Source organism: Haliotis rubra, unplaced genomic scaffold (genome assembly GCF_003918875.1).
Source record: "Haliotis rubra isolate DU_JTF1 unplaced genomic scaffold, ASM391887v1 Scf116, whole genome shotgun sequence".
Lineage (NCBI taxonomy): Eukaryota > Metazoa > Mollusca > Gastropoda > Lepetellida > Haliotidae > Haliotis > Haliotis rubra.
The window spans coordinates 1,247,144-1,274,046 of record NW_025765070.1 but is presented as its reverse complement, the minus strand read 5'-3'; the positions used below and the strand labels follow the sequence as shown (position 1 = coordinate 1,274,046).

Sequence of the window (26,903 nt, the reverse complement as noted above, 5' to 3'; positions counted from 1 at the left end):
AAAATCTAGCTAAGATACATATCGTTCACTATGTTAGTGAACACTTATCTTAGCTATAAATAATCGAGTCTGGACCAGACAACCCAGTGATCAACAGCATGAACATCGATCTGCGCAGCTGCATGGGAACCGATGACATGTGTCAACCAAGTCAGCGAGCCTGACCACCCCGTCAGTCGCCTCTTACGACAAGCATGGGTTATTGAAGCTCAATATTCTAACCCAGACCTTCACGGGTATTTGGAAACAAGTGTAAACGTAGAGAGAAAAACCTCGAGCAAAATATTAGGGTAGTGAGCACCTGTGCGTGTGAACGCTGGGTATCAGACATAATATGTGGATGAACCTTGTCAATCAGAATAAACAAGGCGTGATGAGGCATCTAGAATCTGTCAGCGGTCTTGAAAAACATGTGGCGTGCCTTTAGAATCCCCCACCAAATAAGCGCACATGAAACAAATATATTTGTATCTTTTTGTTTCAGAACATTGTTCACTTCTCGACCCGTCCCTATTCTTAACCATGACGTTGCAATCTTGTTTTACAAATGTATTACACCAACTCCCTCGGCTGTGTACCCATGACAACAGTTGTCAGACTGCCCTCACATTTGTAAGGCTTCAGTGCAGTGTTTGTTTACATCACAGAAATAAACAAATTCATTTCATAGGACGCTCACTGTGAAATGCTCGCTCTACTTCTTCACACAGAACATGAAAGCCACCATTTTGTTTTTTTTACGATTGATTTTAGCGATCCTTAGTTGGTCATGAGCAACTTAGACTCTGGATCTTAACTTTACGATTGACTTGGGTAAGATTGGTTAGTGGAACAGTATGCCGATCTTAACGTCACGCTAAGATTGGGATTTTAGGGGTTTACGATTGGCGTAGGGCTAAAATCGGTTAGTGGAACGGCACCCTGGACTCAGTTTGTGTACGCTTGAGTGACTTTAGCTATGAAGGGCATGTTCCTATTGTGGTATTTGATTATCAACTTGCTCACCCTATCTCCAGATTTTCTGAAAGCTAATAACCATGGGCAGTCAAACAGAATTCCATTATCTACATGGTATGACCTTCGCCGTCTTGGCATATGTGGAGTGAAAAGGACTCGACGGGGATGTCGGTGGAATCTGCAAACACTAAAAGTACACCTGAGACTTATAAATCCTCTAAGATTTTAACTTACAATGGTTCATGACATCAAGATTGGCCTAATCAATGCTAGATCTGCGAATCCGACCACATATTAATGGCTAAAATGACTCCGCCTGGCTACAAACTTATTCAAGTCGCAAGAGGGGGAAAGAAAAAAGGCGGGGGTTTGGCTGTTATATACAATGACAGACTTCAGTGCTCTCATCTGAACACTATGTCTTTACAAACGACATTCGGAACACTTTCTTGTAAATATCTCTGCACAAGGACAGCATATGAACATATTGCTCATATACAGACCTCCAAAGACATCAAGTGATTTCTTTGACTAGTTTGGCGCACTATTGGACTCCCTAACTACAACCCCGGGACGTCTGCTGATACTAGGTGATTTTAACTATCACATTGACGACAGGCAGAATAAGGATGCACAGAAATTCATGAGCTTACTTGATACTCACGTACTAGTCCAGCATGTATGTGAATCAACTCACATCAAGGGACACCTTTTAGACCTGATTATCACTCGCCAAGATGACATAGCTGTTAAGGACATTTCACTTGATTTATCCATAAAGTCCGACCATGCTGAAATCCTATTCAAAACAAGCATCAAAGTACCTGTATGGGAGAGGAAAGAAGTATCCTTCAGGAAATGGAAAGAAATTGACATTGATAACTTCAAGCAAGATCTTTCTACAAACTGTCAGGCTACCAGGATCTGTGTGTATCTCAGTGTCTGAAGTTGTACAACACGGCTTCAAGATCAGCCATTGACAAGCATGCACCTATGAAAACATGCACTGCAACAACTCATACAAATGCTCCCTGGTATGATATGGTCATCAGGCAAGAAAAGAGGAAACGTCGCAAACTGGAAAAGCAGTTCAGAACAACCCAGCTCGTCGTGCACCGGGAGCTTCATGATGCTCAGAGGAACTGTGTCAACTCGTTGATGGAAGCTACGAAATCCAAGTTCTTCAATCAGGCACTACAGGAAGAAACAGACTCTTACACAAACAGAAGCAAGTATCTCTTCCCACTTGTCAGGCTCCAAAAGAACTTTGAGATCGCTTCTCAGAGTTCTTCTCAGAGAAGATCACCAAAATAAGATCTGGACTCGCACATTGCGATTATGTTTATGCTGATGAAACCCTGAGCTGTGATGTCTCTCTGCCAGCGTTTCACGTTTGAAACAACACATGAAATCTAACAAGTTATACGAAACCCTACATCAGCATACCGCACAGGTCACAGACTGCACTCCTCAAGGTCCAGAACGATCTACCGAGAGCGCTGGACATGGAGGGAGCAGCAATTATTGTGTTGTTGGATCTCTCCGCTGCCTTCGATACAATAGACCACGACATTCTGTTGAAGACACTTCAGGACAGGCAAGGAGTAACTGGCAAGGCTTTGGAATGGATTGCATCTTACATGTCAGAAAGATACCAATCAGTCTGCATTGATGGGTACATGTTGGACAAGAAGGAGCTAGTTTATGGCGTCCCACAAGGATCAGTCCTGGGCCCTGTATTGTTCACAATACACACCTCCCCACTCGGTGACATAGCGAGACAGTACAAGCTTAGCTTCCACCTATATGCGGATGACACGCAACTCTATCTTACCTTCAAGCCTATGGAACAGCCTTCAGCAATCAATGCTTTTCAACAACTCAAAGACTGTCTTGAACACATCAAGGCATGGATGACATCGCATTTCCTCAAACTAAATGATGATAAGACAGAACTGATGATCATCAGCCCAAAGCATCTACATCTACGGTACCATCTTTCATCTTTTCACATTGGAGACTGTGAAATTCCAATCAGCAAAAAAGCTCACAACCTGGGCGTGACATTTGACAGCAGTCTCAGTCTTGAATCTCATGTTAATACCATCTGCAGGCGAGCCTATTTCCATACAGAAATATTGGGCTAATAAGGCGGTACCTCGACCAGCATTCAGCCATCTCACGTAACATCCGGTCTGGACTATTGCAACTCCCTCCTCTTCGGGCTTCCCAACAACCTGATCAAGAAACTGCAACAAGTGCAGGACACCGCAGCCGAGTTGTCCGCAGGAAGAGGAAATTCGACCACATACAACCAGTCCTGCAGGACCTTCACTGGCTGCCAGTGCACTACCGGATACAGTACAAGATACTTGTACTGGTGTTCCTGTCCCTGCATAACAAAGCACCAGATTACCTCAACAGTCTGCTGACCAGATACCACCCACCTAGGACACTGCGCTCATGTGACAAGTCTCTCCTAGTTGTACCCTCCTCCCGTACAAAAACGTTTGGTGACCGCTCCTTTGAACGTGCAGGACCCCTTCTCTGAAACAAGTCTCCCACTTGACATAAGAACCGAGCAAACATTGTCCATGTTCAAATCTAAACTCAACACGTTCTTCTTCAATATGGCATTTCAGTGACCCTTTTCAATCATCTCAGACACTAGCGCTTTTGAGCAGCTAACGCTGGATACTAACTCTTTACAAATGTTTGTATATATGTATGTTTCACTGGGACCACAAACAGCAAAGTAGCTTCGACAAACTGAAGACAATGTGCAGCTCACCACCTGTCCTCGCCTTGTTCGATGTCAGCAAGCCTGTCGAAATTCAGTGTGATGCATCCCAGTCGGGCTTGGGAGCTGTACTGATCCAGAGAACAGACCAGTTGCGTTTACCTCAAGATCCCTCACAAAAACAGAGAAGCGGTATGCGCACATAGACAAGGAGATGTTGTCCATCGTTCATGCAGTCAACAAGTTCCACTGTTACATTTTTGGAAAGGAGACTGTCGTGTACAGGAAAGGCCCTGACATGCAAGCAGCCGATGCATTATCAAGAGCGTACCTGGACAAGACCTAGACTCAGCCAGAAGTCATGGATTCTGACAGAGTCCACATGTTGGACATCACTCCTGATCGATATGAGGAGATAAAGGAGATGACTCAGCAAGAGCTCAAATGTGTCACCGAAGTCGCTCTAAATGGATGGCCAGATGACAGAGGGAATGTTCAGATAGAAGCCCGTCCATACAGGGACTCACGTGACCAGCTCTGTTTCAGACAGCATCATCTATAAGGGTCTGCGCCTAGTTGTGCCACCGACTCTTAGCAAACACATGATTAGCGTCATCCATGAGTCTCATCTTGGAATGGTGAAGAGCAAGCAGAGAGCATGTGAAACAGAAGTTTTACTATGATACAAAGAAGTGTGCTAAACCACTCCCAGAGCTAAAGCCAGGAGACCAAGTGAGACTTGCTCCAGTAGGCACTGACAAGTCATGGAGATCAGGTGTTGTACAAGGTCACCACTCCAAACCCAGGTCGTATCATGTCGCCACCGATGCTGGTACTTACAGGCATAACCGAAAGTTCCTGAGAAAGGTTACACTTCCAGCAAACATCAGCAGTCAGCCCAGCAGCCCGCCTGGAGAGATGCCATCTACGAGTGACGCTACACTACCACGGTCCACTCAATCACACTACATGCAGCATGACACACTACATGGCAGCAACACCAGCAGCAGCCTGCTCACCAACACCACGACTGCCAACCCTGCAGTCACCACCAGATCAGGCAGACGTGTAACACCACCTGATAGACTTGATCTGTGAATGACTCTTAAAGCATTAAGCTTTCAACTTAGAGCTTAAGCAGCTAGTGACAGTAGTCATATGCGTAAAAGACTTATATTTGATTTTTAATTTCAGTTTTGAAGTGCTAAGGTAACAGACGTGCCAAATTTATTTTGTCTTACACTTATTTATATATATAAATTGGTTTGATTTCTGTGTAGAACACCTAGTGTCTAGACCAAAAGTCTTGTCCCGACTCAAGGACAGTAATCTTCACAAATGTTCATTTCCCCTCAATGTTGGACTTTAATCTTGGGAGATGTAACGTAATGCTCTTAGCCATGTCATAAGCGGCATGTATTGATGTTGATGGAAGTGACCGGAAATAGATACACACGTGTCCCAGCCAGCCATGCGTCGAGTTGTTACATGTTTAACGGCCCATTGCAGTAAGTACTGACATCTAGGAAAGCATATGACGAGATATGAGAAGGTTGGTGCTAACGGTATCTTATCTACTTGACATTTTGTAAAAATAAAATTTGGCATTGGTGCCATTGGTGATCTTGGGCTATTTATCTCAGTGCTGAACAATTAGCTTTAGTGTATTTACGTGTAATGCAGAGATTCGGGAACATTTTTGTCAGCGAGGCGTGGCACTGTATGTAAATCAAAAGTACCGCTTCGTGACTTCATACGAAACTTAATTTATGAGATAGCATGATAAATACCGCAATCCATGAATCAAGGTTATCCGCGAACTTAGGTTACGGTTCTGTACAATACCAATTGGAAAGATTTCCGCCCGTAACCCACATATTCTTTTAAATCATTATATGCCTAAGAATAGACACCTATGTTTTTTTTATGAACAGCCTATACCTAACCCTAACCCTAAACTCTCGAAACAATCCTAATAAATAGAATACATTTCAAGCGGGGGGGTACGGGCGGAACTCTTACCCAACAATTTCCTCAAAACACAAACTTGATATAAGAATAAAAGAGATAGCTACCCATGGCTGGTCAGAACAAACCCTAAGTACGGCAGAGGAGTGTCCAACCCAAAGGATAAATAAGGGGAGTTTAGACTTGCTAATTAGTTCACAACCTTATCATGCTTATTGGTCAATAATAAATGGTTTGTTTGATCGAAAATATGATAGGGTATATTATTTGGGGGTAACCTACCCTTACCATAAGGATCGAAGAAGCACGAGAATCTGGGAAGCGTGAGCCCGTTGAAATGTGTTGTTACCATCTTAACAAAGTTTTTTTGTGTGAATACCAAACTTCCCTCATGGTAAGTCCTTCACATTCACTGTACCTTTATCAGAATACCAGCTCCCAGCATGAGCGGCACGACGAACTTTGGACATGTTTGACCCAATCTTGACGGCACCACAATATTTATACTGAAACAGGAGCAAGTGATGCTGAGAGCCTTTCTGAGAGCCTTTCTTGACGAACACCTAGATATATACTTCGAATGCAACGGACTAACACGGAAGTAAGGTGGCCACACATGCGCAGTAATACCTGTTTATTTCGGGATTGCCTAAAAGTCGGACTGGGCCTGGTTAAAGACGCACCAAAGTTATTATTGGCTAATTACTCCATTGTCGGCTTGTTATTCGTGCAACAACGACACATGGGTTAAATAATCACAGACTACACACGGTCAGCTCAATTAAGTTATTGCGAGTAAGTCGCTTGAAATAGGAAGGCGAGCAGTCTGAACTTGGTTGAGCAAAAGTTTACACTTAAGGAATCGTTAAACGAAAATGGATTTGAAACGTATCAAATGCCTCCAACAATAGTGACATTAATTGACGTCAGTCGGACATGGTGTTTCTATCTATGGAATGGAAGAGGTCCATGTGGAGAGACGTCTGGCCCCACTCTCCACATGATCTTTAGTCGTTATCTAAACACACATATTTGTGTTTAAAATACCTTGTTTTTGCTTTGTGGTTTTTTTTTAACTTTTATTTGTAAAAAAACCACACACCCCATGTATAGGGTGGAAAGTTATTAGAGATATAGACACAGTTACCACCTTATACTGTCTCAGATCCTGGTATTTTTTAAGTAAACACGTTGTTCAAAGTGAAGCAGTTTTCCATAATGCCGATATAACCTTGATCGCAAGTGTCCTGTCAGAGTTGGCCCGAGCTGTCAAGATTAATTACGAAGAATAGGATAGGCACCGGTGTACATATATATAAATCATGTGAAAAACCAATCTTTAATCAAGTATATATGTATATATTTTACTTTCAATGTTGAACATTGGATCATTCAAATAGATGCTACTGTACAAACAAAATGTGAAATAACACTCAGGGTTGTGTACCAAAATGCTTACACATGTATATTTGGGTGTCCTCCCATTACGCAGACAGCCAGTTCGCAGACACCTTAAAACAACAACATTTACGGTTCAGTGAACAGATTATCTACTACCTGTTACCTACACATTATAATAGAATAGTCCAAATAAAAACACAGGAACAAACTGAAGCTATATTATTTATTTTGAAAGATGGACGAAAAGACAGTAATTTGAATTTTTATTGCGGCAATATAAAAACAGTTTATTTTCATAAACATTTCGGTTTAACCTTCTAGTCTAACGGGAGTCGGCATCATCATATTGAAAACATTAGCTTAGCTATTAGAAATTGCGACACTGTTGTATCATATAAATCAAATAAAGACAAATGTGAACCTAAATATTATTCATATGGAATATAGAAGTTATATGTTTTGCACACAATATTAAGATATATGACGAGTGCACTTAATTACGATTTATTTAGAATAAATATTTAAAATATGACGCATCATGTCAATGTGGCCATGGATGTGAGAATGTTTTTCATTACTTCCTTGAATGTCCGTTGTATACTACTCAAAGACATAAACTGTTACAATCTTTAGAAAGGATTGTTGAAATTAGAACACTGATTGGTATTAATCGTATCTTACATGGCAATGCAGGTGTCTCATTTACTGCAAATCAGAATGTTTTCAAATATGTACATATCTGTATCTCTCCAACAAAACGTTTTCTCAGTTAACTTCTGTTGTACATATGCTATTATTGGGATGGGTCTTTTCTATCAATAAACACAATCAAAACTCTCAGTGACAAACCTGTTTTTACATTCGATAGTAATTGATAGTAAAATCAATTTTGAGAAGAGAAATCATTTATCATTTAATGACAACAAAGTTCTATTTACCCACAAACTTCTCAGTAACGAACCTGTTTCAGGCTCACCCTGCTCTACTCACTAGACAGTGGACTGTTCAAATATACCCGTAGGTGTTACCCTAATTAACCTTCTAGTTCAGTGTCTGTCAATTGGGTGTCTGTCAAATGGGTGTCTGTCAAATGGGAGATAACCCCTCAGAGTCAGGCACCTAATCGCCAGCACACAAAGTCAGCCGCTTACATAATGCATTTGAAAACTATCCTGTACCTTCAAATTAATCTGAATTATTATACGTTTGGATTTGTAACAGTATAAAAAGACATCTGGCTCTCCTGTCTGAAAGTGCAGAGAGCTTGCCAAGTCTTGTCTGATACTCGAACGCACAACTATACTGAGTCAAAAAAGAAACTTCACAAAATGTAATTTGAAAAATAATGAATAATTTTTCTCTGATGATACATCTATGTATCCGAAATGGGATCCCTATCTTTCGACTCTAGAAAAACGTTAGCAAAACCCACTCAAACCCATCCATTCGTCGTGCAAATGACGTTAGTGCCAAATCAGGTTTTGCACGTGCAGTCGATCACGTGATCTTCGCATCGAAGTTTTCTTCATATGCACATGTTTGCATTGGCCTCAAGAATTGATAAAACACTTTTAAACCACAGTTCTAACGGTACTTGAAATGCCACGATTGTCAAATGTGCAACGTGAACGTGCCGTTGGCATGTTGCAAGCGGGAAGATCAGTTATTGACGTCGCAAGAGCATAGAGTCTGGAGACGACGTCGTGAACGGTATGGCCAATGTTGTGTACAGGAAGTCGACAGATTCGGGGGCGGAAGTTGCATGGTGTGGGGTGCTTTCTGTGGGAACAACCGTTCCCGACTTCTGGTCATCCGTGGAAACCTCACAGCTGCTGCTTACCGCGACCAGATGCTCACCCCTGAACTCATTCCTTTCATGGCGGCTCATGGCCCAGGTCTACAGTTCCAGCATGATAATGCTCGGCCGCATACCGCGATGTTGACACGAAATTGCCTTCAAAACGCTGGAATCAACGTCATGGACTGGCCATCGAGGTCCCCTGACCTTAATCCAATAGAGCACGTTTGGGATGCACTTGGGAGAAGGCTTCGTGGTCTTAGGAACCAACCTCAGAATTTGCAGAAACTTGGCGCTGCCTTGCAAGAGCAATGGCGCAGAATCCCCAACCACGTGTTCACAAGCATCAGGCAGTCGATGAGGAGACGGTGTTTGGCAGTGGTGAATGCGCGGGGCGGCCATACACGATATTGAACTGAGAAATTTCGCATTTTTATTCTTGTGACTTGACATTCTGTATACCAATGTTTTGGAACGGCTGTGTAGCCTAATGGAACTGATTATGGCACTGTCAGTGTATCGAGTACATCACACAGATCTCAGCAATGAAATAATAACAATTTAAACATCTTACAATCTCTTGTTCTTTTATAGTGCCCTGAAGAAAGAATGTGAAGTTTCTTTTTTGACTCAGTATATATTCCTTGGTATGGTTACATCTGAGGTTTGATTTCCATGTTGACAAATTTGTGGCCTCCTCTAATGATAACAACTCAAAGATTACATGTTTTTGGTATGAGGAGTGCTGGCATGTCATTGAAGGTTATTGCAAGAAATGTCATCCGTCGATTTCAGCCGTCAGCATTCAGTTGCACCACGAGCGACAACGCCATGAGAGGATACAACTCTTCTCAGAATCTGTCTTCCTTCCATGTGAAGTGCCGTTTTAAACACAGAGTGGGTTCTACATCGTCGTTTGTCCAACAGAACGGTTCTAAATCGCCTAAAATAGGTTTCGGTATAGAGCTAGACGACCTGTCAGACATCCGTTGTTATCCACAGAGCACAAACCAGCATGAATAACTTGGTAACAAGCTTGACGTCACTGAAATATTGCATATTCAAGTACTGTTTGGCGAGAGTTCATTGATGTTGTGGGGGTGAATCTCTGTGACCCCGTGACAAAATCTGAATGGACAATGGAACATTACTGACATCATAGACAGGGTTGTTGTACCACATTTCAGCGACCATCCTCGGAACATAAGGTAAGTCTTCATTGGCGACAATGCTAGGCCACATGGCTCACGTGCCATTTGTGAGCTCATACGCCAAGAGGCGGCAGTAACTCTACCATAGCCCGCCAAGAATCAAGATCTCAATCCCATAGAGCACATAGAGCATGTTTGTGACATTAGGGGTCGCAAAACACGCCAGAGAGATCCTCCAGTTCAAAATCTTGATGTATTGCCCTCCATCAAGAATGGGACGCATTAGCTCAATGTCAAATTCAAGGTTTGATACAGTGAGTAGGAGGCTCGGGGATGTTATTACATATGTAGATTGCATGCCAGAATCCTGAAATTACCGCTCTTGTTAACGTCATATGATGGTGGATATCAGCAATAGAAATGGAGTATATTGCCATTTTATTCTTCTCTTAAAAAAATTACAGGTTTTAGTTCTTTGGGGTCGGTTTATCAGATAGTTCTCTAAATTAAAGTTTAATTTGAAGTTTAAAGTTCCTCTGCTGCGGATAATAATGGTAAAATACTGATACTTTGAAAAATATGGGGTTTTATGGGTCATATCCACATTGGTAAGTTTCCCATTGTAAAGTAAACCCCTCTTGACATTCAAAGCTAGATAAGTTTCTTTCTTGCCTAAATGGAGTGGACAAGAATGTCTCAGAGCAATATATACTCAATGCGTGGTATCTATTCATATTGTCGACCTCATTCCCCGCCTGTCTGAGGAAAGAGTCAGATCCAGCTGCTATGTCCTCTCCTGCAGTCTTCTTCCAACACAAAATGGCAACAGGTTGCCAAATTCCCAGTCATTGTTGAACGTTTTGTTGGCCAACATTTTCTTCTAGATATAGTGTGCCATGTGTCGTCAGTAAGCTATCTGGGCGTGGCAGCCAGGGTCTTGTAAGGCACTCTGTTTACGAGGTAAGACGTAGATAGCATCATGACAAGAGTGCAGTGCCGATGTGACGGGACTAAATTACTCCCACTAAACCCCACTCCAGTAATTCTATGTTACAGATTGACACTCGGGTGACCCGATCCTATCACTGATACACTCCAGAGTTAAATATATCCTAGGAACAATTGACTTTCCTATCAGGATATTTTTCCATAGCCTTATTTCCTTTTGATATATTCAAATTCTAACATTCTTGAAAACCCAAACTCCCATATTTTTCTTCAATCAAACCCATCGGTCTTAAACATACCTCATTCGACATTCAAGTTTAACCTGAATTTTGAGCAGAGAATCTTGTTCCATAGAAGGTTGGCTAACAAACCTATCTACTCTAAGCATCTTATATTGTGAGTTTTTACACAATATTAAACGAGAAATATATATCTAGCATTTTTAACAAGTTGTTTTGTGATATATTCAATCTGCCCCTACAATCACCAAAGAAATGTTAAATAATTAACAGTTGGATTATGAGATTATCTTCTACAAAATCAGTTGAAATTATTGCAAAGTAGTTACAATGGCAGTGGCATTACCGAATACTAGTGCAGTGATAATACAGTGATAATACAGTAATTATACGAGGTCACAGTTCCAACATAGGTCTTGGCTGAATGTTCGGGGTCTAAATGACGGTCTTCACCGACTGCTTGTCTTGTAATATGAAGTGACAGAGGCCCAGAAGTTCCTTACTGTGCTGGACAGGTCCGTGCTGCTCTACAAGCTTTCGGATTAACTTGATTCCAAGTCGAAATATAGCAACAAACATACCTATTCCTTTGCTGAACTGCTATACAGATAAAACTAAGGCTGGGACGGGTACCCGTCTCAATACCCGGACACGTTATCATCATGTGACTAATAGATTAAACAATTTAATATGTTATTCTTTTATGATTAAAAGGTTGTATTGTCTTTGAAGATTTAGACATAATTACAGTCACTTCTTTTGAAAATAATACATGGTAAGATATTGAAAAGCTCCAAATTTTAGCCCCCGAGCAGTAGAATATATTGCCATTTCTTACACATTTTATGTCAGGAATTAACATAACGGGTATCCGGGTAAGGTAGGGTAATAGGGGTTGGGGTACCCGGGGAGAAAATTTGGAGCCGTCCCAGCCCTAGATAAAACAATGTAATACAATTACAAGACAATGTTACAAGTCAACATACAGTAGGTAGTTCACTATTGGAAGTGAGTAAATTGGGGAAATAGGCATCCTGTAGCAAGAACTAACGTTTTACATAGATATATATCTCTACCCAATACTTTATGCAGGAAGTAAGGGGAGTGCTTATATCGTGGGAAGGGTGTTCATCTGCAAAGGGGAAGTGCTGTGATTTGATCGTGGAGTGTCATCTCAGATCCTAATACACCAGGGTAAGATCATATTAATCTTGTTCTTGAAAGATACTGAAGCTGCATTGGTTTAAACCGCACGGATGCGTATTGGCCTTTCCCCACATCCAATCAATGAGAAGCAGTCAATATCAATTATGACCAATATTCTAGTTTTATGGTAAATCAATCTATATATTTATCATTTAATCATATGACTGTGTTGATAAGACTAAATGTCCACAATAGAAGGAGTCGTTAAACAATCGAAGTACGTGACCGATATCAGTGACTGCTACTTATCATCCATAAGCGTGATAGGGACCGTTTCAAAGACAGATTTGTTGAGAAATAGTTTATAACCATCCCCAGCCCAACCCAACCCAATCGTGGCAAAATGACGCCTTCATAAACACCATCATAAGCCCCTATCTAGGCTGAATGTTTGAGAGTTTGAAAGGCGTCTGATTTAACACCTCAGCCCTGCAGCAGTGTGTAATAACTGTAACTGTAAGTGACCAACGTAACCAACGTTCTATATCGTGGTTCTGTAAAACGCCACCAACATGACCAACCGAGCATAACCACCCGATGCATCGTTGATATGCTAACACCGACATCATAACACATCTCGTGGATAATGTCACGGCTACACCGACATCCTAACAGATCTCGTGGATAATGTCACGGCTACACTGACATCATAACACATCTCGAGGATAATGTCACGGCTACACTGACATCCTAACAGATCTCGTGGATAATGTCACGGCTACACTGACATCATAACACATCTCGAGGATAAAGTCACGGCTACACTGACATCATAACACATCTCGAGGATAAAGTCACGGCTACACTGACATCATAACACATCTCGTGGATAATGTCACGGCTACACTGACATCATAGCACATCTCGAGGATAATGTCACGGCTACACTGACATCATAACACATCTCGAGGATAAAGTCACGGCTACACTGACATCATAGCACATCTCGAGGATAAAGTCACGGCTACACTGACATCATAACACATCTCGAGGATAATGTCACGGCTACACTGACATCATAACAGACCCTATTGACAGGGTCATGCCTGCATTGACTTTAACACGCAGACGTCGTAGCTGCGGTTAACAACATCTCCCGTCTAACATGGACACAAGCACAATCGATGTGCATTAATCCATTAATCAGTCGACTGCATTTATTATACGTGCCCAAAGATAACAGCTGACAACCACAGATAGAGTTGACCACAGATACAGCTCTGTTCGCCTAGGGTTCTATTCGATCAGCGTTTGTTGTGAACAGTTGTGGAAAGAGATACTTTCTAAGGTAAGAATCATCATGTTGTAAATGCTGATATGGTGGACTCTTCGAAAACTGTGTGACTTGTGCCACGAAATCAGAAAACTGAAAGATATCAAAAGTTTATATTTATATGTAGCCGACCTCATTTATGAGATTTTTAATAAACCTAAAAGAAATCGACGACAGTAACGAATAGTACAATACCGTATTGTATTACCGTATGACGTCAAATTACCGTGTAACCGTCAAAATCTTCAAAGTGGGATGAAACGCAATACGACCTATATATTTCTTTATGCATGGCAATCTTGGAAAAGTACAATATACTCAGAGGCAAAAGACACTTAAACATTTGTGGTTTTCAAGCACATTTTCATGAAAAAGCTCGAAAATCTACAACAAACAAATTGTCATTGGTATTGCCTTTTTTCAACAAATATTACATACTCAAATGTTTCATAAGACAGGAGATATATCCAATCTCATAACATTGTATCCAGCTCGGAAACAAACTTTCAGTCGTTTTCATTTCACTATGCCACACCATAGTTTCTTTAATCAGGTACTTCGATGCACGTCGGTACAACATCCACAGGTATACCATATCGATCGCACTTACAGCGACGTTTCAACAGAACAACCACGTCCGAGACGATAGCCGTTGTCGCCGCCACGCCTTGATAACCCTTCATAAAGACAACAGAGACCCCTCTTCAACACAGACTGCATAAACCAATTCTCATAGCTACAGACGTTTAATTTTACTTCTGCAAAACAACTCCGACAACGTCAGCGATGAGTCGCCTTGATGGATAATCCTGACGGCAAAATATCGAGGTTGACGTTTCCAGCCGCACAAACGACACTATCAGTGGAGAAGGGACCTCTTCACTAAAGAGTCACGTTTTCTTCTTCATCGATCTGACCCATACCGTGTGTCGACAGACCTTTTTGACGTGAACTTAAGGTCACGCCATGTGATTTCGAAGGCGATCCGAACAAAGATGGTGGCCTTGAGATTCGGGCGGGAATAACGTTCGAGTTTGAGGGGAATTGAATTCTTCGAGATACTGAGCTGAGATTTTGGAAATGGCCGTTTTAACGTTTTTGCAAAATTTCGACAATGGAATTTCAGCACGACTCACGACCATATGTAGCCATAATTAGGAAATAAATCAATTAGGTAATAAATCTACACTCTTCAAAAAAGGAAACTCAAAGGTGATTTTGAATTTTGAGAACACTGGACACATGTAGCTGCGGCAAAAACAATACAAATATACTATTTCTTTCCAAAATGTCATCTTTGTGTGACGTTGTGTTTAATTTTGTCATTCGTTTTTGCCTGGAAAAGAGGAAATCATTATGCCACGACTGAGTGCCGCGGATCGAAACATAGCCATAGGCCGCCTTGAAGCTGGGGGCGGTGGGGTAGCCCAGTGGTTAAAGCGTTCGCTCGTCACGCCGAAGGCCCGGGTTCGATTCCCCACATGGGCACATTGTGTGAAGCCCATTTCTGGTGTCCCCCCGCCGTGATATTGCTGGACTATTGCTAAAAGCGGCGTAAAACCCAACTCACTCATTCACTTGAAGCTTGGGAGTCGCAGTCTGCAGTTGCCTGACATTTCAACGTTTATCAGAGCATCATATCTGCCTTTGGGATCGTTTCTGCCGACAAGTTCCACCCAAGATCGCACGAGAAGCGGCCGTCTAAGAGTTACCACCCAAGCCCAACAGACGGGTTGTTCACTTGCATCGTCGTCTTGCCACAGCCGTGGACACTGCACAACGCATCCCTGGTTTGAGAAGAATTTCCGACCAAACTGTCAGGAATCGATTGCGTGAAGTGGGGGATTCGACCAAGAAGGTCAGTTGTCGCCCCTGTTGAGAGACTTCCATAGGCGCAATCGCTTACGGCGGAGTCGTAGAGTCCGGAACGGGAACCTTAGAAACTGGAGGTGAGTCTGGTTCACTGATGAATCACGAATCTTTTTCACCAGCGTGATGGAAGACAGCGTGTTTACCGTCGGAGAAATGAATGTTTTGCCCCTAATTGCATTCGACAGGCCGACAGATTCGGTGGAGCAAAGTGTCATGGTGTGGGGTGTGATATCTAGCACACAAAGATGTAATTTAGTGGTGGTTCAGGGGAATTTGACAGCAAATCGGTACATCAACGCAGTCCTTGTGCGTCACATGCTTCCGATTATGGACCGACAGAGGGAGCTGTTCCAGCATGACAACACTACTTCACATGCAGCACGCATGACATGATGAGTAATGTCCCTTGGTAACGACAACACGATCTCAAAGCTGAGGACAATTTACGAAAAATATATTCTAATATATGATTTATGAAGTCTGAAACTGACGACAAAGTTGCTCTTGGTGCACAGTGAACATTTTTTTGCAAAAATGGTGTCTATTGATGTCTATCGGGCCAGAATTGGATCTTTCTCCCACCCCAGGGGAACTCGACAAGTAATGCTACAACATGAGAGTGAGTACTTGCCTTTCGTGTGGAGGACAGATGTCCACTTCAGAATACTCATTTGTGCATTTCTGTTTTCTATACATCTTTTGACATCATATGCTGTAATTGACTGTCTTGAAAAAGTGAACTTTGGCAGTTTTTAACCCAAAGAAAATATCCTTTTGTGTACGCCATGTGACGTCACCACTTCTACCTTTGACCCGGTTTTGTCTATACACCACACTCGGATTGCACGTGGAATGTGTCTCCTCGGAGGTGACACTCGACCAGCGAGTGTTATAACACAGATTATCATGTGTGCAAACGATGTGGAGTCGAACCCCGGGCCTACCTCACTTGAACAAGTTAGGGATGCTATCTTGTCAGAATTCCGTGACGTTAAATCAGATCTATCCTCACAAATGAACGATTTGAAATGTGAAGTGAAAACTATAGGATCGAGATGTGACAGGTTGGAAGATTCTGTGAAAGAACTAAAAACAACTATTGAAACAACCAAACATGACTATGACGTTATGTACGATGATCTCGATGCTGTCTCGGAAAGAGTTGAGAGTTTTCAGGAGCGTCTATCCAAGATGGATGATGAAATTGATAAACTCGAATCTTTTAGTCGTCGTGACAACATTGTAATATACACGGTGTTCCTGAAGCAGAAGGTGAAAAGTCGATGGCGTGTAAGGACACAATTATGTCTTTATTTACTAAGTACTTGACCTTTAAAACATGGCAAACGTCTGACGTCATTAGAGCCCACCGCCTTGGGATTAAGCGTCATGGTGCGACGAGGCCACGCCCTATTATCGTTAAACTACAAGTTTCCGAGGACAAGGTTCGAGCCCTCAAAGCCAGACCGATTCTAAGGGAGATTGGGTACGGCATATCAAGCGACCTTACAATTCGCCAACGCCAACAACTTCAAGCCCTTAAGGAGACAGGACAATTCGGCTATTTTAAGAATGGAAAGCTTGTGACAGTTCAAAGTGATAATAACCAGGGTTCAGTCCGTCCCCGACTTAGAACGACACAACGTCGACCCCAAAAAGAAACTGGCACTAGCATGAACTGGACTCAATAGGATAGCGGCCAAGGCCCGGATAATTTATCACAGGGCTCGCAGAACGCGAACACCGGTAACACTGGCTATAGTTCGGATGATGATAACGACTCAAACTTCACGTTTTTGTGTTGGAATATCAATGGGCTATCTTATAAAATCGATGACACTGATTTTATTTCATATCTTCGCAAGTTTCATGTTATTTGTCTCATGGAGACATTTGTCCAGGATATGTTAAATATTAATTGGTTAGATGGTTATGATATATTTTATAGCCCTGCAATCAAATTGTCTAAATATGGACGTCTTTCAGGTGGTGTGTGTATATGTATCCATGAACGTTTTAGAAAGATGTACAAACAAATGACATGTGACGTAGATAATTTTATTTGGTTAAAACTGTCAAAATATTTGTTTTCCACTAACAAAGATGTCAATCTATTTTGCACTTATATCACACCAACAGGTTCAACGTATTATAAGAACAAAACTTCCAAATGTAACATCCAACAGCTTGAACAATTCTCTTTAGACAATATACAAGAACTATCTTATTCATATAACGTTTTGTGTGGAGATATGAATGCACGTACGGATGAGTTGAACAATGTACCTATCACAGTTGATGATGATGATAACACAAACAATAACATGCATTTTATTGATGAATATTTTCCAATATTCGTATCCATATTGATGATCGTTAAGATCTCATGACACTGTTGTTAACAGCTTTGGTCAAATGCTATTAGATGTGTGTTATGCACTCCAGTTGTATATAGTGAATGGTAGAGTATACGGTGATATTAGTGGTGAATTTACATATTGTGGCCAACAAGGGTCTAGTGTGAATGATTATTTTATTTGTTCACCAGATTTTTTCCAATTTATAAACATGTTTAATGTTGGAGATCGAGTAGATTCTGATCATTTTCCTTTGGAAATGACTTGTCAATTCAGTAATGTCAACTCTAATGTCAATGATTCAGTCAACAATGTCAAAGAAAAACTTTTTTGGAACGATTCATTTTCAGCAACATTTTTGAGTAAATTAAAAAACCTGATAACTCCTTGCTATGAACATCTCCTCAAAAACTTGATTTTGATGTTAATGGAGCTATTGATGATCTTGTTCGTGTGTTATTAGACTCAGCAGATTGTATGAAGAAACAACTCAGGTCATCTCAGCACCCAAGTAAAATACAATTAAGTAAGGAATGTAAAACTGCCAGGAGAGACGCCCGTAAAACCTTAAGGGTTTTTCGGTGTAGACGAACAGACCATAACAGAAAACATTTTTGCAAAATGAGAAACAAGTATAAAGCTTATTACAGAAAATATAAGTCTGATATTTCTATACAAAAGGTGCAAAAACTTACTGACTCCATACACTCTCCTTCTAAATTTTGGAAATTGCTTCGGACATTTCGAAAAACGTCTAAATTGACTTATCCAGTCTGTGCCGAAACGGTGCCGAGCACTAATTGGACATACGAAGTACTGACTTTGACGCCAGCGTGTGGACTCAAGTAACCAGAAACACAACAATATAGGATGGCGAACTCTCTGTCTACAGGCATGTGAATTTTTACCCTTTTTACCATTGAAATTACATGAAATAATTGAAGAGTGTAATTTGTTTTGAAATTTGATGTAAATCCTCTGTGGATGAGATATAGCATATTATAACTTTAACGCGAGGTTTCAAATATAAAAGTAAGTGGTATTTAATGTTTCTATCTAAAGTGGTGCTTTAGCAAGTTCATCTCCATTCTACCATGACAGCAAGAGTGCTGAAACAATAGTGTTCTCTTGGAAAGCGTAAAATACGTGGGTTCAAGGGTCTTAACATTCCGAAAAGTGTCATGAGTTAGTGATCTAAGAGCAAATTCCTAAAATCTAAGATTAAAATACTTATAATCTTGACGGGATAAAAAAATATACGACCGGAATATCTCCACAGATACATGTTTATATTTCATTTCAACCATTATGATTCTTAAACAAAATATCAATATGAAATGACGACTTTGCAATGAATTTACAGAGACTGTCATGCACCTTGTCAGTGGATGCCCTTCCTTGGCACAAACGGCATATCGTAAACGACATGATGGTATGGCTCGTTGCTTCTTCTATCGTCTCAACCATGCCTGTGGCTTTGACTCTGAGATCCATCCATGGTACGACCCTGAACACGTCCAGGGAGTCATGGAAAATGATGCTTTTAAATTTCTTTGGAATAGGCCCACAACCTCAGAAGAATTCCTGCCAACAAACCTGATCTTGTCCTTTTTGATAAAGCCAATGCATTTATTTATGTTTATAATTTTCTGTCCCTTTTCACAGCAACGTGATTGGCAAGATTCAGGAAAAGTATGCTAAATATGCGGGTCTCGCCTTTGAAATGTCTCGCTTGCATTCCAAGTACACTGTCGTCAGGTAAAACATAATAATAATAATTAGTGCCTCTCCGTGGTGGGCCTAGATAGGGGAATTATATTCCCTGAACTGAACGTACATCATCCAGTTAGGGCTGACCCCCGAAGCTGTTTTTTCACTGGGTTACTAACAGCCAAGAAGAGTACAATCTTTCACTTCCGCAGCCCAGTCAGCCTTCCTCCGTAGCCTAACCAACCTTACTGGAGATGGGATTTGCCCCAGGGGAAGGCACAGAACCCAACCAAGAATATCTTGGTCAAACCATTTAAATTCCACACTACTGATAATCCACGAATAAACAGTAAGGCGCTTAAGCTGCATTGGGACAATGGCATGCCCATGTATGCTTTCCTGACGGAGCAAAAGCTCCGAGATCAATTCCGGTGGCTTAAAAATATCATGCCCCGTGAACCAGTTCAACCCACAACTGGAGCCCGAAAGGAACCTTTGCATGAGCAGAATGCTCAAGTGGCAGCAGACCCAAAACTTCTAATGGATGTTCACGTCAACCTTTTTCCTCTTCCTGATGGAAATTCTACTGGTATAGAGCCAAATGGCCCTGAAATTTCCGACCCTCACTCTTCCTCTTCCTCAGTTGCAGATCTTTCCGAAAACCCTGTGTACATTTTGTTTCATTCTATTTATGATGAAATATCTGACATACCTTTAGAAAAACGGAGGCCAATCAAACAAACAAATGAATCTTTTCCCAAAAATGAAATTAATTTATTTAATGACATTATTTCTATGAAACTTTCTGCGGACTGTTCATTACATGAAGTTAATTGCTGTGTCTATGCTGCCGCTCAAACCTCGGAGGAACTTCACACGGTTTCCAAAGAAAACTCATCTAATACTAAGAACAATACACCAAAGAAAAACTGGTTTCAAGTAAAACTGACGGAAACTCGAAAATACATTTCCTGGATCATCAGGGAATCCCATGTCTAAACGACAAAAGTCAATTTGGAGAAAATTAAAATTACAGTATAAGACAACCAAAGAAAAGATATACTAGCCACATAAAGAAACTGTGCATTGTCAAAATATTATCCCAGTTGATAAGTACGATAACAATGTCAAAGGTACATATAAACTTTAATGGAGGGATCATGAGACTATAACATGTCGGGAGAATTTCAATTGAAAAGTCAGTCACAATGACGTCACACAAGCGGGACAGAGGTCAAACGACCATGTCACAAGCTCAATAACGGGTATGTCCACCATCGGCATTGAGAACAGCATTGTATCGACGACACATAGAGCCTATCAAACGTGCAAGGAAGGCTTGTGGGATGTCACGCCAGATTCTCTCAAGTTCTGTTATCTGGACGTTATCTGGCGGATGAGGAAGAGGGCGTAGACGTCGACCCATCTCGTCCCAAACATGCTCCATCGAGGAGAGATCCGGTGAATTTGCAGGCCAAGGCAGTAAGTCAACGTTGTGGTGTTGCAAGAAATCCATAGCATCCCTAGCCGTATGAGGGCGGGCATTGTCCTGTTGGAATGTTAACCCAGGGCCATGACGTTACAGAAAAGGAATTGCCACAGGTCGAAGAATCTGATCCCTGTAGCCAACACCAGTTAAGTTGCCCTTAACAATCACCAAAGGAGTTCTTTGGCGTGCTGTTATTACACCACAAATCATCATGGAACCACCACCAAAGCGATTCCTCTCCAAGATAATGGCTTGTGCATAACGTTCTCCCACGCGTCTATAGGCACTTTGACGTCCATCACTATGGGAAATGTTAAACCTGGACTCATCTGTTAATACAACATTTCTCCACCAAGACAAGGGTCTGCGGACCCACATTCAGCGAGCTTGTCGATGACGTGTCAGGATAGGCCGTATGGCGGGACGTCGTGGTCTGATCCCGTGATGACGTAAACGTTGTCGAACTGTGTTGGGATGGATACGGCGAAGTCCTGGGATGGTTCGGGCAGTTATCACTGCAGTCTGAAACCTGTGGCGTAGATGGGTCACCCTTATCCATATGTCCTGTCTTGGCGTTGTTACACGTGGACGTCCAGAACGTGGCCGATCGATGACGTCATTTGTGTTCTGGTAGCGTCTCACCAGTGCAGAAATGGTGTCCCGGTGGCAGTGGAAATGTGCAGCCACTTGTCGTTGAGACATTCCCCCACGGACCATCCCAATGGCCTCATGACGTTGTGCAGACGTGAGCCTTGGCATGCTATGCGTTTCAATAGCCGTTTAATTTTCTGAACGATCGCATGGGCAGGGGTTGAGCTTTCCAAAGTGACAGTATTGTGTGGCATTCATTTGCTCTGTTTCTCTTTCCCGGAATGCACGTGCAACAACGTATTGCACGGCTCAAGGACGAACCCACTGACGTCACGGAACGTGGCACGTGCATGCATGTTGGATACATGTCACTAATCTCTGAGTTTAAATCCTTATGTGTCTACACAGGTTTAATAAATTTAGATTTTAAATTTTTGTATGCACAGTTTCTTTATGTGCCTAGTATACTTCTCCAAATTGTCGATTCCCTAAAGGCAAAAATATATTTTAGGACTTAAAGAAAGAAAAAATGGGAAAATATAAATAAATTCATCGAACAAAATAAACTTTTTGAAATAATGAAAAACACTTCTACAGGCAACTGAAAACAAACGGTGATGGTGAGCATGATAATCGGCCTCCCATGGATGCCAATGAAAGGTTCTGGAAACAGTTGTGGTCTGTACCCGGCGACTGTAACCTGGGTGCACCATGGGTCCGTGATTATGACCATGCAATGCATGAGAAACTAACCAGGTCGTTTGTCTGTTACATCTCACCAGATTGCCTGAAAAGTGTTATCAAACAGTCCAAATCTAATACAGCTCCAGGGCCTGATGGCATTCGAAACCGGTATTGGAAACTATTCCCCTGTGTCCAAACACCATTACTCCACTGTTTCAGTTCCCTTGTGGACACAGGTGATGTTCCTCCATGGTTCTGCAAAGGTCGCACAATACTCCTTCCCAAAAAAGGAGACTTGACTGATCCCCGAAACCACCACCCTATTACATGTTTGAATACTCAATATAAAATATTCACAGGGTGTTTGACAAACCTCGTGTCATCTTACTGTTCTTCCAATGATATAATTTATATAGAACAGAAGGGAGCGAGAAAGGTATGTTGGGGGTGCAAGGATCAACTTCTTGTACAAAAAATGATTTTGGAAGAGGCTAAAACATATCACCGCAACCTCTCCAAGCGCTGGATTGACTACAAAAAAGCATACGACCCTGTCGCTCACGAATGGATTCTGAAGTCTCTTCAGTATATTGACCTCCCTGAGTGACTACTTGATTAACTCAAGTCTTTAATGAGTTGCTGGTCGACTCAACTTGAGATGTACTCGCAAGGGCAGGTGCAGAGTTCGGAATCTATTCCAATCAGAAGGGGAATTTTCCAGGAGGACTCATTCAGTCCTTTGCCTTTTTGTTTGTCTTTAAATCCTTTGAGTTTTCTGCTCAATAAAGAGGAGGGTTACCATACCTCAACACAGATGCTCTTCATGATAGAATTTTATTGTGTACTTTTGCACATATTTATTTATCGGATGATCCTCTGGTGATGCATGTCAAGACTCACGATGAAAGCAAGGAATTCCACAGCTATCCTAATCCTGCCAAGGTTGTTGGACAAAACCTGAAATTTGAGGTTGGTTTTGTTGATGGCGATGGGAGCGATGGGAGTAAACCAGGTAAAGTCCTTCACCAAGTCTGCCCAGAGTCTGTCTTTTGTGGAGAAGCTTTCTGAGAAGCCAATGCATTGTTTGTACATGCAGTGCGTGGAACAGAATAGCAATCCAACCGACTCCTTCACCTGGATGAAGTCGGCTGGTCTCAAATGTGAAACTGAGGGCTTCCTTTTTGCTGCTCAGTACGAGTCACTTCCCACACGCAATCGCCAAAATGTGATTCTTAAAGAAAATATCAATATGAAATGACGACTTTGCAATGAATTCTCAGAGACTGTCCAACACCTTGTCAGTGGATGTCCTTCCTTGGCACAAATATCATATCTGAAAAGACATGATGGCATGGCTCATTGCTTTTACTATCGCCTCAACCATGCCTGTGGCTTTGACTTAGAGGTCCATCCATGGTACGACCCTGAACATGTCCAGGACGTCATGGAAAATGATGCTTTTAAACTTCTGTGGAATAGGCCCATATGCAGCCTCAGAAGAATTCCTACCAACAAACCTGATCTTGTCCTCTTTGATAAAGCCAATGAATTTATTTATATCATTGAATTGTCTGTCCCTTTTGACATCAATGTGATTGGCAAGATTCAGGAAAAGCATGCTAAGTATGCGGACCTTGCCTTTGAAATGTCTCGCTTGCATCCCAAGTACAATGTCATCAGGCTCCCCATTGTTCTCGGTGCCCTTGGTACCTCTTCATCTCTTGGTGCAGATCAGGAGAGTGCCCGGGTTCTCCACCGGGAGCACAGCCCTTCTGACACACTGGGTAATGCAGAAGGCTGCAGTGTTGGGGAGTCTACATATTCTCCAGAAAGTTCTTGGTAGGTCGACTAGGCAGTGCTTCCTGGGAGAAGTCCCATTCGCTGTCTGGGCTGCGTGTCGAGGGGGCGAGGGCCCAGAGCTGATGATGAGCCTTACCAGCCTGACTGTGCCAGGATCACCTGAATTCCGTCTGCTGCATACTATCTTTAATCTGTAAAATATAATAATGTGTTGATATATATAGTGCCAAACTCCACACCAGGTATGTTCATAGAGCTAACAATGGATAAAGTATTAATGAAATCAATTGATATGAAACAAATTTACAGAGAAAGTTTTTGAGATGACACTTAAAGTTTTGAAGTGTTGGATAAAGCTTAGGTTCATCAGGGAGGGAATTCCATTTGACCGGTGCCGTATGTTCTGGTAAGACCTGTATCCAAATGATTTGTGGTACACAGAGCAGGTTAGACGATGATGAACGCAGAGGTCTGTTTTGCATGTAAGCGAGTGGTGTTCTTGAAGATACAGATACAGAGCTGCGTTCTCGATTCGTTGAAGCTTTTGGATGGACTTTTGTGAAGCTGCAACCAACAAACTGTTGCAATAGTCAACTCGTGAGAGAATCTCACCAGAGCAACGCAGCATCAAGTGTCAGGAAATATCTGATTCGTCCAAGACCTCTGTCTTGTGTTCATTTAGTTTCATTTTGTTGTTGAACATCCAATATAGTCAACAGCATCTTCAATTCTGGTTAAGTCGGAACTGTTGTCATTGCTCCTGGTAATACCATCGAAACAACTGCGCATCGTCAGCATAGAAAGCTATGCTGATAAGTAGCTTTCTCACAAAGTGGTGCACCAATACATGACCGAGTTCCAATCCCTGTGGACACCACAAAGAAGTAAAGATTCCTCAGACAGAGCATTATGAACATCAACAGATTGAGTCCTGTTTCATAAGTAGTACCTAAACCTCATAAGAGCCGTATCGTTTAACCCATACCGTAACTGAAGTCTTGATAGAAGTATCTGGTGATCCACCGTATCAAACGCGGCCGATAAGTCCAAGAGAACAAGAGCAGCTGAGTTCCCCCCTGTCAACGCTCCACTCCAAATCATTAACAACACAGAGCAGGGCTGTTTCCGTGCTGTGAAATGACCTATAGGCGGACTGGAATTTGTGACAGAGATGTTTATTCAACTGCTGTCCAAATTGCACCTTCACAGCTCTCTCAAGTACCTTGGAGAGAAAAGGAAGATTGGAAACAGGCCTATAGTTATTGAAACAGGTAGAGTCTAAACCAGGTTTTTAGCAAGGGTTTCGCAACTGCGTGCTTGAAACAATCTGGAAAAATGCCACATTTCAAACTTAAATTGATAATTTCAGTGAACACCGGCAGTAAAATGTCTAGATATTCCGCGACAAAATTAGTAGGTGCTGGATCAAGTTCACACGCATTTAGTTATGCAGAGAATCTCTTCCTCTGTGAGCTGATCGAGGAATCAAAACTCTCACTTTGAAAGACAGCACCAGTTACAGCAATTGACTCAGGGGAAAACTTGCCTACTCATCTTCCATATTAGGTAGAGTAGTTCTTGACGTCTTTCCAAGTAAGGAAAACAGATAAATAAAGAGTGTTTTGGAATTCTGCTGAGACTACATTATCATTGTAATACCTTGACTTCATATCACTAATCAGTTGGTTTAATTCATTACGAGGCATGTTGTACATCTGCCGATGAATATGAAGCCTCGTTTTCCTCCATTTATGCTCCCGCCCTGCGCCTGTTGGTTTTAGTGAGAAGTATCTGATCATTGTACCACTATGGTTCATGCCTGAGTCGCCTATATCTTGTGACACGAGGGGCATGAGAATCCAAGAGTTGAACCAGTGTTTTAGAGATCAGCCAGTTCATTCACATCCTCTCAAGGCTCTGTGACTGTGAGTAACTTTAAGACCGAAGATCCCCAGCAAAGTTTTCACGGGAAACAAGCTTAAGATTTCTCCACTGAACTTCAACAGGTTCCTCAGCTGGTTTGAGAAAACTGAGTTCTACAATTATCCAAAAGTGATCAGATGATTGTCTATCTTCAATGAGGATATTTTGCACCATATCTTCTCACCATATCTATCCAATCAAGTGTGACCATTCCTGTGAGTAGCTGGGTAAGACCATGTGACTCCAACAGCTTAAAAGGTTAATGAATGTTAAAATCACCCATCAAGAGCATGTTCCCATTTTTCAAAGCGACATCATTTGAAACGGCGCCTATACAGGCAGAACAAACATAGAGCTTGACTGTTAACTGATAATAAAGATATGGAACAATATTACAATATTCTAACGGGTGTTCGGCAGCCATTTGCTTAAGCTGTCAATAAATCGATGTTTTCACAGACAGTTTTTTCGTGTGAAATGGCTTAATTTATATGAGGTATCGGAAGAAAAAGGGATGCCTCTTCTAGACCAGATCAGAAGCAATTATTTCACAATGTCATATACACTCCGACCAAATTATTGTGAAATTGAAGGAATTCATTGGTAATCATGGGCATGAACTTTTGGATTTGTTTGTTATAAAACGTAAGCAAATTGCTGTTGTTTTAATTGCAAGGCATTGGCAAGAATGGTCAGCAATGCCAGACAAAAAAAAGCCTATTCAGCTTTCTGGAACAAGTTCGATATGCCACGACTTGTGGGAAAATGATCGATGGAGAGCTATATGTACGTCTTT

General features: G+C 41.7%; 1 protein-coding gene and 1 long non-coding RNA gene across 3 annotated transcripts in view; one reads left to right on the top strand and one right to left on the bottom strand.

Moving 5' to 3' along the window:
- LOC124256224 (protein MEMO1-like) overlaps positions 1-6,279 on the bottom strand; it is a 102,772-nt gene extending 96,493 nt beyond the window's left edge. The window contains exon 1 of one of the 2 annotated variants that reach the window (XM_046690204.1): positions 6,084-6,279. In XM_046690204.1, coding sequence (XP_046546160.1) covers positions 6,084-6,135 — 52 coding nt within the window. In that variant the 5' untranslated portion in view covers positions 6,136-6,279. Of the gene's footprint in view, positions 1-5,953; positions 6,062-6,083 lie in introns of those variants that run through there. The other variant, XM_046690196.1, reaches the window with a different exon arrangement.
- Positions 6,280-17,780: 11,501 nt separating this feature from the next.
- LOC124256326 lies at positions 17,781-24,613 on the top strand. The gene is made up of 3 exons (XR_006892875.1): positions 17,781-17,797; positions 24,254-24,255; positions 24,494-24,613. It is a non-coding gene; the product is annotated as an uncharacterized LOC124256326 (long non-coding RNA).
- The last annotated feature ends 2,290 nt before the right edge of the window (positions 24,614-26,903 follow it).